This window comes from Puma concolor, chromosome B1 (genome assembly GCF_028749965.1).
Source record: "Puma concolor isolate L17-30 chromosome B1, mPumCon1.1.hap2, whole genome shotgun sequence".
Classification (NCBI taxonomy): domain Eukaryota; kingdom Metazoa; phylum Chordata; class Mammalia; order Carnivora; family Felidae; genus Puma; species Puma concolor.
Genome location: NC_141670.1, coordinates 76,388,628 through 76,402,951, shown reverse-complemented (window position 1 = coordinate 76,402,951; position 14,324 = coordinate 76,388,628). Strand labels below are relative to the sequence as shown.

The window sequence follows — 14,324 nt, the reverse complement described above, 5'->3', positions numbered from 1 at the left end:
TTGCATCAAAAAGAATAACATATCTAGGAATAAATGTAACCAAGGAGGTGAAAGATCTGTACTCTGAACACTATGAGACTCTTGGTTTCAGCTTAGGTCATGATCTCATAGTTCAGTTTGCAAGATCAAACCCGGTGTTGGGCTCTGCTCTACATTGACAGAACCTACTTGGGATTCTCTGCTCCCTCTCCTGCACATGTGCGCTCTCTTTCTCTCTCTCCCAAGGAAAAAAAACCTTTCAAAAATACATGAAATTACTAAAGAATTCAAAAACTGAATACACAAAAAAGGCAGTATTTTTTAAAAGACAGGAGACATTTGGGCACCTGGGTGGCTCAGTCGGTTAAGCGTCCAACTTCGACTCAGGTCATGATCTCATGGTTTGTGCATTAGGGCCCCATGTTGGGCTCTGTGCTGACAGCTTGCAGCCTGGAGCCTGCTTTGGATTCTGTGTCTCCCTCTCTCTGTCCACCCCCCTGCCCCCGCTCACACTCTGTTGGTCTGTCTGTCTCTCTCTCTCTCAAAAATAAATAAAGATTAAAAAAATTTTTTAAAAAGTCAGGAGACATTTAAAAGAAAAAACCAAATTTCTATATATGGAAGATACTCTCAGAAGAAAAAAAAAAAAACCTCAATGGATATATTGAAAAGCAGAGCAGACATAACAGGGAATTCGTGAACCAAAAGAAAATGTAGAGAAAATTTTCCTGGAGGAAGCATATAGTAAAGATCCTAAAAGAATGTTTCATTATAATCAGTATTTGCATGGTGATATGTACAGCTGAGAGCTGCCCAGAGCTACAGCTGCTCCCTTAATGGTGGGTCTGGAGAAAGACTAATTAGGTTAGATTTTCTTTTCTCCATTTCTTCTTCGGAATCAGCACTCTTTCCCTCTTTTCTCTCTCTCCAGATTTAGATCTCTCACCCAGTGGACACTGTCGTTAGAAACAGTGCATAATATCAGTGTCAATGCTAAATAGTCAATGCCTCTCTGTCTGTCTATCAGCATGTGGATGCACATGTAAACATATTACATACACATCTGTCAATGGTATTATGTTTTGAAATATACACATACCTGCAAAATAACAATGCCTACCAGCAATTCTGATAATGGTGGAATATAGATTGGAAGCTAAGCATGAGTTCTAATCTGACTGGGACACAAAGCAGTTGTGTGACTGTGGTCAAGTCACAACAGCAGCTCTCTCATCTGTAAATTAAAAGGACTAAAGTGAATAATTTCCAGGATCTCTTTCTATTCCATTCTCATACTGTTTATAACTTTAAGAAGCTAACAAGCTTCTTACCACTCATGTACTTTATATTGTAGAACAGATCTCTGTGCAGAGCCTTGTTCTTACTTACAATAGCAAGTGAATAATCAGGCTTTCTGGGCTACAGCAGATGAGAAGCAATGATTGACAAGCAGAAAATGAGCAAGAAGGGGCTCCTTGAGTCAAATATACTAACAGCAGCTTAAAAAAAGGTGAGGGGTAGATAACTATAATAGCAAGGAAAAAGACCGCAATATGAATAAAAAGATGGCTTTTACTGTATCTGATCCATTTACTGTAGGATCAGATAGGTTTACACACCTCAACAGCCTTTGAAGGCAGCATTATATTACAACACTGACCAATAACTGACGTTGCTGATGACCTTGAGTAATCAAGAGGTTAGCTTATATGTTCAATATACCCTATGCAAAAGTGGGAAAGTATAAAATATACTTCAGAAAGATTCCCATAAAGAGGTTAAAAAATGGCAAAAGGGTTTTAGACACCTAGAACTTTATTTCATATGGACTCCTCATGTATGTGCATGCAATTATATAGAGAAATATCTATTCACGGTGTTATATACATGTTATATGCAAGGTACTGTCAAGCATCCCAAGAAAGGTCCATGAACTGCTTTTTGGAAACTTATAATCAAACACATAAATTGCTATAAACAATATACACAAGAAGGATGGTCAATCAACTATACAAAACAAATATATATTGATACAAAGTAGAAGCCTTATTATTAATACAGTCAGACTTCACGTGGGGAATACTGCAGGTAAGACTGCTACAGGGTAGGGGAGGTGAAAATGGTCGTGAAGAGAGAGGCTTTCAAGAATCTACAGAGAGCTGGGAAAAGATCCATGGCAGGGAAGGAGTCAAATGATTCCGACGTGAGGGGAGAGGAGGTCATACTGCCTACTGAACATGTGAGTCCATCACCCTCATGAGTCATCTGAGTTCATGGGAGATAGCCAGTTACTGACATCATAAGGCAAGTGTTGGACCATCAGAAGAGTTTAGGAGCTGAAAGGGAACTTTTCCACATTTGTGTGTCTGAACTCACAGACACACTCACAGACACACCACTTTTATAGGGACAAGGGTCATAGGGCAAAACTCCTCACCCCTGGAACACCCTATTTTACAAAAGAAGGAAGGAAAACCATCAAAGTGACTCTGAGAATGACTGGCAAGATTAAAGACTGAGAATATAATGTAATTATAAGTTCTACAGATTACATTAAAGCAAATCATTGAAATGGAAAAATATTTTAATAGAAAACTGTCACATTTTGTCTTCTTAGTCAAATAACTTAACATAATCTAGTATGAATGGACAGAGAGGTAAATATAGATCTGATTATAAATGTATGCATTTAAACACTTCCCTAATGCTGTGTTCCTGAATTTCTATTTCGTTTGGAAGTTTTGAGTTAACAACTTTTATAATTACGTTTAGAATTAAGAGTCAGGAAAGCACTTCAGCCTAATGCTCTCTAGAACTAGTCAAGTATTTCTAAATCTATTAGGTCCTTCAAAACAAAAGTTATTACTAGTATCTGCTATGTTCAGAGAGCTAGGATATTGACAGCTAACTTTAAATAAATATGCCATAAGAAATTTAAAAATTAAATTAATCTCAAAGTATTTTACAAAGTATTCACATCATCATTTCTTTAAGGGCCAAGATCCCTTATGGTGCAACGTGGCATACATGTTCAAGTATGAATCTCTAATATAAAGCATCATCTCTCCATCGTTTGTTAGTTTCCAGAGGGCAGGCATCATCTCAGATATATTGACATCATATCTTTCCCCCTCTTCCATTCTCTTCTTGCTAATAGTAATGCAGTTAACCCTTGAACAATATAGGTTTGAACTGTGCAAGTACACTTATATGTGGAATTTTTCCGACAAATACAGGAGAATATGACAAATAAATTTCCTTTGCTTATAATTTTCTTACTAACATTTTCTTTTCTAGAAGACTTATTATACAAATAACACATAATACATATAATCTACAAAATATGTGTTACTTGACTATTTATGTTATTAGTATGGTTTCTGGTCTACAGCAGGCTATTAGTAGATATGTTCTTGGGGAGTCAAAAGTTATATATGGATTTCTGACTCTGTGCCTCTAACCCGTGTTTGGGGGTCAACTGTATATACTCTTAGGCATAAAAGAAAGTTTTGTAAAATATGGGAAACAATCTTCCAGTTTCCATTCCACAGCTGCCAGAGCCAATTCCAAACATCTTTGATATGTAAAACCTCAAATGCTTTTTTAGACAGGTTAATCCTGAGAAAAGAGGAGAATATTCTTGCCTACGTGTGGAAAACAGTTTTTTACAACCCTTTCCCCTGTTCTGGAAACAATAGACATTTACAGTTACTAGGGGGCTCGGTGTTATGTACAGATAAGAGCTTTCAAACAAGGAAAACAAGAGCAGAGTCACTAGTTCTTAATTAATCTAATTGTGGCGCAGCCTGATTATCAGAAGTAGCTATCTACTGGCCATAGCTGAGCAACCTACCAGCTGGCATCAACAGAGGCAGAATGTTCTCTTTGCTTTCTCCTGCATAGGGATTGACACTAGGAGGGGGCAAGCATTTCAAGTAACAGACTGAAGGGTGGGTGGGTGTGTGTGTGTCCAAGCAGGTTTGCACAAGCACAAATTTCAAACAAACTTGATGAAATCTCACCCTTACTAGAAACATTAGCAAATTACAAGAGTTGTAAATTTGACATTTTATCAAACAAGTATGTTTCCTTTCCTATTGTTCTTCCCATTTCACATCTCATAAAAGTATTATAAGTAGAGAAATCGAGATGACACTGATAAGTAGGATATAGTAAACTCTAGGCAGATAACCTAAGATTCGCTTAAGTTCTATAGGTGAATAATTATTCAATAAGTTAAGGAAGATTCTATACCAGAGTAAGAGGTTTTACTAGGTCAAAGTAATGAGTGAGGCTGAATCCCTGCTAATAAAAACAAAGAATGCTGTCCTTAGTTTAGCTGTAATCCTGCCTATAAGCAAGAAAATGGGCTGAATGACCTTTTCAGTCTGAAGATTTATGATGGGATTCCATATAATTCTAAAACTAACGGTAAAATAAGAAGATAAAATGCCTGTGGTCCTAAGAAACATTCAGAAGAGTCATCAATCAGAATAGGGGCAGGGGGCTGGGGTTGTAATCACTGGTCAAAATAGCAGCCTAAGTGATAGATAGCTGGGACTACAGATACACTGGGGTTGGAGGGGACATGGTGGATGAAAACAAGTACTGTATCTATACACACAGACATTATATAAATGTACAAATTTATAAATACACACACACACCCCTAAGTTCAAAAGCCAGAAAGGAAACTGGGGTTCCATGGCAGTAGTGGAGCTTAAAGCCATGTATCACCCAAGGGTCACTATAAGAGATAGGATGGCAAAGGGGTTACAGGTTTGAACCTGGAAGGCAGACTACTGGGTTTGTATCTAGCTTCTCCACTTACTTTCTAATTGGGATGATGACGAGAACTGTCTGATATAGTTATTATGAGATTAAAAAAGGTTAACACATATGAAGAAAGCACCTCGAACAGTCCCTGCCACATACCATGCACTCGGTAAATGTCAGTTGATTTTACTACTATCATTATTGTTCACCAGGTGGAGAGGATACCAGATGTTGGCCACTTAAAGCCCCTCCCCCCTAACCCCCACCCCTGCCCTAGGAGCAAAAGTCGAGGTTGTGAGACACCTGGGGCAGGGAGATGGGAACCACAAAATCCTGGTCCAGGCAGAAAATGTTCTGCCACCAACTATAGGAGTGGATATGGAACAGGCCACCTGCCACAAGGCCAAAGTGAAAAGAAAGTGTTGAGAAATCAGGGCCCCTGGCCCTGTACCTAGCATGGGTGTGGCTTGAATGTTGGCACTATCCAAGCTGAGTGATATTCAGGAGCTGAGAAAGTAACATGGAAACAGTTTGTTTAATAAAGCCCAATGGGCCTTGGTAGAGACTGCCATGAATTCATCCCGCAGAGATACCTCCACAATCCAGGGTAGAGTCTTCAAGTGGAAAAATCATACTGGGTACTGAGCAGAATAAATAAAAACAAATCCACACCTAGACATGTCCTGGCTACAGCTATCAGAGAAAAAAATCAGATTACTTACAAAGGATGCAGACTTCTCATCAGCAATAATAGATGCCTGAGGACAATGGAATCATGTCTTCAGTGTGCTGAGGGGAAATAACTGTCAACTTAGAATTCTGTGCTATCATTCAAGAGCTAGAAACGACTGGAGGCCCAGAAAAACTGAGAGACTGAATCACCCACAGACCCAGAATGCAAGGGATACTGACTCAGGCAGGAAAGAGCTCCAAAAAGGAGTGTGAGATATAAGAAACAGTGTTTGCTAGGAAAGGGAAAAACCAGATGGGAGATTCCTCAACCTTCCACAACCCAAACTAAAAAGTTGCCTTTACAGATGGGTTGGAGGGACCATCTTCCGCGAGATTACAGACGGAAAGCTGTCCTTCTTCCTGTGCTCTGAAGATACTTCTTGCTTTCTCAGGAACTTGATTCTATCAATAATTTCCTCTTATCTATATGTTGCTCCTTTACAACTAACTTTTAGTTGTTTAACAATTTATTACAGGCAGGTATTTTGAAATAATTTATAATGAAAACCAGCAGCTCTTGCTGCCCTCACCCGCCAGTCCTGTTCCCTGGCAGCACCACTTTCAGATCTTTGAGCTGTCTTGTCATATTTATCTTCCTATTTTTAAGTAATATGCAGTGCCAGGGGACCTTTGGAAAAATCCATCACCTGCTGGCCAAGGCTGCTGGCCTTTTGCCAAGTGACAATCCTTCCTTCATCTGGGAAAAAGACAGAGTTGATACCTGTCCTAATGACACGGTGTTCTTGTTTTAGAACATGGAGCCCCAAGACTTGGCCAATTTCATTCCTACAAGATAATTTTTTTTTTTTAGTGTTTATTTTGAGAGAGAGAGAGAGGGAGAGAGAGCGAGAGAGCGCGAGAGCGCAAGCAGGAGAAGTGCAGAGGGACAGGGAGGGAGAATCCCAAACAGGTTCTGCACTGTCAGCGTGCGGCCCGACATGGGGCTCAAACCCACAAACCTGAGCCAAAACCAAAAGTCGGACGCCTGACTGAACCACCCAGGTGCCCCCCAGGAGATAATTTAAATAAAGTTATAAGGCAAGATATTTTGCAGTATTTTTATCTTACTTTGCCTCTTAGAATTTACCCATGCTTCCTAGTTTACTACATTTCTATTCAGGAACAAAATATGCCACTCTTCAGTCCAATCCCATGGTGAGCTGAGTAATGTTAAAGTCCAAAAAGTCAAACTGGTAGGTAGGTAGGTCACTTCACCTCCAGGAAAGCACATACTCCCACGACATGCATAAATTTGGGTATGAATAATCTAGAATATAGATGAGCCTGTTCCTCCTAAAAGCATGGTAAGGATGGGAATCACAGGTAGGGAGTGTGGGGGGGAGTCTGTCACTATTTGGACTTTGGGAACAAAAAAGATATTTCACTAGCAGAAGGCTGAGAAACCAGCAGAGGTTAATATTTGATTACTTAATATTACTTTTACATAAAATTTCTTAATACGTCATTGAAAACCCTTTTGACTAATTTGTCTCTTGAGAACTCTAAATTTTTCACTCATTGCCTTATTTGTAAAAATTAAAAAAATAAATAAATAAAAGCCAAAAAAACAAAAACAAAAACCAATCTACCAACTTAGGGCCTGGAAAGCAGAAAGGGGCCTCCCTGAATCTGTGACCAAAACTGTTCCTAGAGCATATTCTTATTTTTTTCTTGCCTTATCAATTTGGAATGTGACTTCTGATAATGGTAGATAAGAATTTAGTTCTTTTATTTCCCCAAATCCTAGTTATATCAGCTTTTGTTAAATCAGTAGTTGGTTCTTCTATTATTATTAAGTAAATGGGTTTCTTGGCTAAGCTGGTAAGTGTACTATGATCACATTTCCTTTCTTGCACGCTGTGTCTTTTCTGGAGTTGACGAGTCTTTATTTCATTATTTGCTTCATATTTTTCACTTTACTTATTGCTTATTATTCTCAAAGACTCTACATGTAAAATCTTGTATCTACACAAACATTAGATATTTGCTATTCCCACCCAGCTACCCATTCTTTCTCGAAATGGCTCTGTTCTGGAGCCATCCATCCTGCTGTCCCACCAGATTCCCTGAGGCCTGCTGCAGGGCTGGCAATCTGGAAGCTCTCCATTACTCCAGTAGGTTTTCATGATAGTAAAAGGCCAAGTTTTTGAGAACCTGTCTGAAAATATTATTATTCTACTGTCACAGTTGATAGTGGATACAGAATTCTAAATTAGAACCATTTTTTTCTAAGATTTTTTTTTAAGATACCATTTCATTCTCTTCCAGTTTTAAGCACTGCTTCTAAGAATTCTGATGACTTTATGGGGTGCCTGGGTGGCCCAGTCCGTTAAGCATCTGACTCTTGATCTTGGCTCACATCATGATCCCACGGTTTGTGAGTTTGAGCCCTGCCTTGGGCTGTACGCTGACAGCAAGGAGCCTGCTTAGAATTCTTTCTCTTTCTCTCTCTGCCCCTCTCCCACTCATTCTCTTTCTCTCTCTCTCAAAATAAATAAACCTTTAAAAATTAAAAAAAAAATAGAAGTCTGATGACTTTCTGATTCCCAGTCCTTTGCACGTGACCTTTCTTTTCTTTTTTATGTAAGTTCCAGTATCTTACCTCTATTCCAGGCGTTCCTACACTTCACGATGACATGCCTATATGTGAGACTCTTTTTGTTCCTCGCACTGGGTCCTTGGCAGGCCCTTCCCATTTGAAGATTCAGGTCCTTCCGTTCTGGGAAATTAATCTGTGTTATTTGATAGTTTCTTCTTGTCTATGGTCTCTCTTCTGTCTTCTGGAACTTCTATGAATCAGATGTTGGACATCCTAGACTGATTCTCTAATCTTCTAATTTTATCCCCAACTGTCCAGTTCACTGTATTTGTGTTACACTTTTTGGAAGATTTTCTTAACTTTATCTTCTAACTCCTCTGGATTTTTTTGTCATCATAATTTTAATTTCTTGGAGCTTTAGTTCTGATTATTTTTAAAAAGTACTATCATGCTCTTATCTCAAAGGTGCAGCTACCTTTTTTATCTGAGGATATTTATAAAAGCTTTTCATTTTTAAGGTATTCTTTTACCTGGTGCATTATCTGCTGCCTCTTATTTCTTTTAGTCTTTTTATTTGGGGCTGTCTCCATTATGTAGGAGAATCTCCTCAAAAGTCTAGTGATTTTTGGCCATCGGTCTGTATTTTGAAGTAGGGTACTAAAACGCTGATTACAAGTTCAACGTAAGTATCCAGGACTTGTTGACCGGTGGCCTGCATTCTAGGATGATCAGGTGACCAGGAAGTTTTGTTTATAGAGACCCCTACCACTCCAAATTTCAGTATCTGAAGCTTTTCATTCCAGGGACATGTAATCTCCAAACAAGTTCCTGCAAATTCCTGCTTGGGGAAGGGGAGTGATGGCTATACAAGGTTGCCTGAGGTCCCCAAACAGTGTAGAGAAAAGCACTGGGCAGGCCCTGGAGTCTAGAGTGTAGATAATCTCTAACATCAGTGTCTTTCCTCTGCCTGGGGTCCCAGGGAGAATGTGTTACCAGTTGAATTTTTCCTAAAACTATAGATTCCTGTGGGGAGTGGGGCAGCTACAGAGGGTCAGGGGAGAGGACGTTAAGTCTAACTGCTCCATATCCAGACTCAGAATCAATCCCTTGTTTCCACCTCTCCCTGGCCTTCCACAATAATTAAGGATCCCATATCCTGACCACTTCTGAGGCTACGAAGGGCATGCCGTCTCACTCCTCACTAGCGGCCCTTTCTTGGGTTATACTTAATTCAGCTCTGCTAAGTAAGTCCCTCCTCCATCTACCATCTCTCATGTATTCTGGTCTCCCACTCTCTTATAGGTTTATAACTTTTAAATTCTTTTACTGTAATTTCAGTGGGGTTTCTCTGGGGTAGGGAGAGAGACCGATTACAATGCATATGTTCAAGCCTCTTTAACTGTTTTTAGCTCTTCTTCATTGGTTCCTCATCAGCATTTTTAAAAATTTTATTTTATTGCAGTAAGAATACTTATGATGAAATCTACCTTCTTAACACAGTTTTTAAGTATGGAATATCTTATTGTTGACTATAAGTCATACGTATTTAAGTATTCTCAAATCTCTCCAATATTAAGAAAAACAGGACTAATAAAAATTTTGCCCTTGATTTCATGTCTGCTTTCACCCACTTAAACGTCCCAAACACCTTCACTGTTTTCTTGCTATGCTTATCACTGGGCAAGCACCTCCTTCTTTGGTGTATAGCAAGAAGTCTTTCAAAGCATGTTGACATTTTAGTTATTTTAAATTGTCTCTAATATTTGACCACATTTAGCCACAAATGAAAGCCTATTTATAGAAAACATACCTATCTGCAAATAGATCTATTTCTAAATGTGAACTATAATAAATACTTTGTTGGATTCTGTATTCCCAGCTGCAAAAACCTAGAAAGAAATCAGAGGTTATGTGTAGCCTCTTGATAATGAACTACCATATGGTGAAAAAAAGTTCTGAGCTCAGAAGGAAAAAAGGAGAGGTGTTATGATGAACTGCTTTCCATTTCATTTGTCTGAACAGATATTACTCTATTTCCACTATATCTGCATCTCTGCCCAAACAGGAACTCATACGTTTGTAACTGACAAATTGTCTCTTCCCAAACAAAAATTATTTTTCCACAGACAGACACTCTAAGTCGGAGGGAGGGAGGGACAGACATCCCTTTATCTGTCTTTCCTCCAAAAGACCCAACAGCAAATCAAAGGTGAGCCTGGATAGGGTTTTCAGGGATGGGAGTCCTCCACAACAAAAAGCACAAGAGACACTGCCCAGTAGAATCAAAGCCCAGGGTATAGCAGGCACATTGGAGGCATTGCCCATAACCTTCTACTCTGGACAGTGACCCTGAGAAAAGTAAACCTCCATCTCTGCAAGTCTGCCAATGGTCACATCAACCAGCTTTCACTTGTATTCACATGTTAGACAGTGCAGAATTCACCCATCCTTCCCTCTCCCTGTCAGTTCCCACCATCTATCTATACACACTCCCTCCAAGGATGGCAGGAAATCCCACACCCAGTGGATATTGTATGTCCCGCACAGACTATGATTTATTGATTACCTCAAATATTCATATTGTTCCTTCCATCCTTTTCTTAAAAATCCACTTAACTGTATGAAATTATATGATAACAATCTTGCTGACTGAGTACACTGGACCTAGTCATTCCCTGGGTTTAAGTGAAAGTGAGTAAATAAGTAGTTAATTCAATGTATACTGTGGTTGACTTTTTCTACTATTGACCACTTAATTTTCAATAATCGCAATCATTATGAACCTTACACTATAATATCATGTGACATATGTTGTTTTCTGTGACCAGACTCCTTCTCTTCCTTCATTTACCTAACTCCTATCTGGCTTCTCAGATACCTCAGACACCACCTGTTTCAACAAGCTTTCCAATCATACTCATACCCCAATTTCTCACAATAATCCTTCTCTTACAAAATTAGATGTCCCCACTCTGGGTTCCAAAACCATGTCCTTCATATCGCCTTCACAGGCATAATCACACACTACTCTACCTGTTTGTAAGACACTTCTCCCCACCTAGTCTTTAAACTCCTCAAAGGCAAGGAATGCCCCTCATCTTTGTGTTCCAGTTCATAGCACAGGGTCTGGTATTTAGTAGACATTTAAAAATGTGTGTGAAATGAGTGAATACATGTATGAATAAATGGATGACATTTAGATTTAGAAACAGAATTACAGAGATGGGTCTTTAGAAAACATTTAGTTCGGGGCGCCTGGGTGGCGCAGTCGGTTGAGCGTCCGACTTCAGCCAGGTCACGATCTCGTGGTCCGTGAGTTCGAGCCCCGCGTCGGGCTCTGGGCTGATGGCTCAGAGCCTGGAGCCTGTTTCCGATTCTGTGTCTCCCTCTCTCTCTGCCCCTCACCCATTCATGCTCTGTCTCTCTCTGTCCCAAAAATAAATAAACGTTGCAAAAAAAAAAAATTAAAAAAAAAAAAAAAGAAAACATTTAGTTCATCCTACTTCACTCCAAATCCCTAAACAGGTACTTTCTAAGAATTGTGCCAAGATGTTAAAACAAGGAAATCGTTATCTACGTCCAATAAAACATAAGCATTTTCTAATGAAATATGATTAAACAAAAACCTTACCGGCAGAGTTCCAGGCAGAGATGCATCAAAAAAAGATACCAAAGAATTTGGAGGTGCTGCAAAGTGGACTTGAGATCCAGAGAAGAGTTTAGAGTTGGAGGCAATCTGGGCATGAATTTCCAAACCTACCACAGCTGCCCATTTGTGTTCGCTAAAGAGAAAAAAATAATGGTTAAGAAGTAGTTGGATCTGCAACTATGCATGAATTTCTACAACCCTAAACCATACGTATTAATTTCATATTTTTTAACTTATTAAAATTTTAGATCCTTATATTTAAAAATATGTCATATTGTATTGATCACTGAATCAAAAGCAATCCATAGTGAACATCTACAAGACCAGCAAGATAAAATGCATTTACAACATGGCATAAGGAAACTCATTGTACAAAGGAAGGTGATGAAGAAACAATTTGGCGTCCTGAAACAATTTAGAAATGGGTATCACGTGACATCTGCTTGGCTGACTTCAGTGAAAAGCAGCATTTTCTACATTAACTGTCTTTCCCCAATTAATGACTCAGTAAATGAAAGCTAATCTTGCAAATATTTTAGAATTAACATAAACATTATGCTTTTACTTCTAGAGAAATAATGATAAATAAATAGTTGTATATCTTATTTAAAAAGGAAAGGAAATTCTCCATCATGCAATGGCTTGCAAGTAAAATGGTAAGAGTGACACAGATATAATAAATCATCACTAAATCATACTCTTCCTGGGAATTTTGTGCAAATGAAAACATTAAACTGTAAGATGTGGCTTTGTTTTTTTTTTTCAATTCCCCAGATACAGTTTCAGGTTCCTGTTTGTTTATGCTCGATTGCTATCAAAATCTAAGAAGCTGTTAAATGCTATAATAATCTCTATCTGGCCACTCCTACTCTATTGGGTCTATATGAACATTCCACACACAAATCTCTCCAGGTTCTTGTAAGTGTGCTTATTCCTTCTGAAATCATACATCCTGGACAATGCATGTTTACACATACTCCTCCCATGTTCTGTTCCTATTCTGCTTTGCTCCCATGCAATTTCCTATATTATCTAGGTTTTTGTTTGCATGTATTGGGTTTTGTTCCAATCATTTCAACACAAGTTCTCTATCTATAGTGCTGTGAGAAGATTAAGTCCTTCCTTTTAAAGTTTGGAAGCGCTGCCTGCTACTGAGAGGAATTAAATGAAAAACTCATCAGAAAGTCTGCATTTGCTAAAACATTACTCAAAAGTGTTTTTTTTTTTTTAAGTTTCATTACATGACAGAAAAAATACTTTCCATTTACAGTCGGACGATCTAATTTATAAAAGGAATAGAAGTTGAACGTTTCTGGACATTTTCCTTCTGTCGCTCCAACAGAAAAGCAAATATAATGCCAACTTAACTGTCTCAAAGGATATAGTGATTACCAAACACGTGCCTTCTGTTTCTGTATTTAAAAAGAAACTACTTAAGTCTTATAAAGTATAAACAGCTGTTTAGAGGCTATTTAACAAACGAAGCAAAGCTCTCTAATCAGAAGGAAGATCTCTTGTATTGGCTGCATCCTCCTAGGTCTAGAAAACGTTCAACATTAAACACCTCCACAGATAGGTGGAGTTTTCCGACAATATTAAGCCACCACCATCCAGAGCTTGTAGGTAAAGGATCCCTCTCTACTTTGAAAACACTTCTCCCACAGTAGCGCTAAATAAATGTCAGCTAAATAAGATCCCGCTTATTGTCACGGACCCCACTGGTAGTGCTATTAGTAAAGTGACTGAATCCACACTTCGGTGTGTGTAGTTTTACATTCAAGAAAACACCTGAGATTTTACACTCGCGAATTCCTCAAATATGCTTATCTATTTGATGATTTAGTGCGGAGGCGAGGCTGACAGAGGGCTCGTGTTGCTCTTTCATTTAGGTTTCAGGTTACAGTCCAACCCCCCCGCCCACAAAACGTCTAGACTGAAGCCAGGCTGTAGTGGCCACCACCTCCCCACTCCGGCAGTTCCACCTCACACCTAAGTGGGCAGTAATGGTATGAAATAGTATACCCTTTCCTTGACTTCTGGGCCGTAAGGAGGGGCTGCTGAGCCACGAAGCTCTGTCCCCTTTTCCCGCTGGACGTGAACCCAGTCGCAGCCCCTCTTCCGTGGCGAGAACCGCTGTCAATGCAGGCTAAAGCCCAACACCTTCTAAGGCAGCACCCGCGCAGCACGGGCGCCGCCATTGCCCCACCAGAGTCCTGGTCAGGTGACACAGCTTTCCTCTGCCGCGAGGCTCTCTGGGAAGCGTAGTTCTAGAAATGGATAAAACGCCTTAGCCTCACACCGGAAGACTACTATTCCCAGTGAGCACTGCTACTCGAAGGCTGCCGGAACTCTGGCGGGGAGGGGAGGGAAGGAGAACTAGAGGAGAGGGTGGGAGGGTTTCTGGGTCGGGAGGTGTGACTCCTCCTAGCGGGGAGTTGGAGAGGTTTGTGGCTGGGAGTGCCTAGATGAGTTTGAGTAAGAGCAGGTGGTGCCGGAGATCCAAAGCTAAGAAACCTGGCGGGATCTTATACCTCAGTTAACCTTAACAGCTGAAGTAAATGAACTTGACATCTCCGCGAAGACTTCCTGAGGTTCCAAACTCACTCAGTTATTTTCTCTATTTACTCTGCCCGTTCACACACTAATTTG

At 39.6% G+C, this 14,324-nt stretch overlaps 1 protein-coding gene across 5 annotated transcripts in view; it reads right to left on the bottom strand.

Moving 5' to 3' along the window:
* Positions 1-13,914, bottom strand: part of GATB (glutamyl-tRNA amidotransferase subunit B) — an 89,764-nt gene extending 75,850 nt beyond the window's left edge. For 2 of the 5 annotated variants that reach the window (XM_025921991.2, XM_086704113.1), the window contains exons 1-2: positions 13,698-13,912; positions 11,658-11,808 (exon numbers count right to left, since the gene is read on the bottom strand). In XM_025921991.2, coding sequence (XP_025777776.1) covers positions 11,658-11,808; positions 13,698-13,873 — 327 coding nt within the window. In that variant the 5' untranslated portion in view covers positions 13,874-13,912. Of the gene's footprint in view, positions 1-11,657; positions 11,809-13,697 lie in introns of all 5 variants that reach the window. The other 3 variants (XM_086704114.1, XM_086704112.1, XM_086704110.1) reach the window with 3 other exon arrangements.
* Positions 13,915-14,324: the final 410 nt, after the last annotated feature.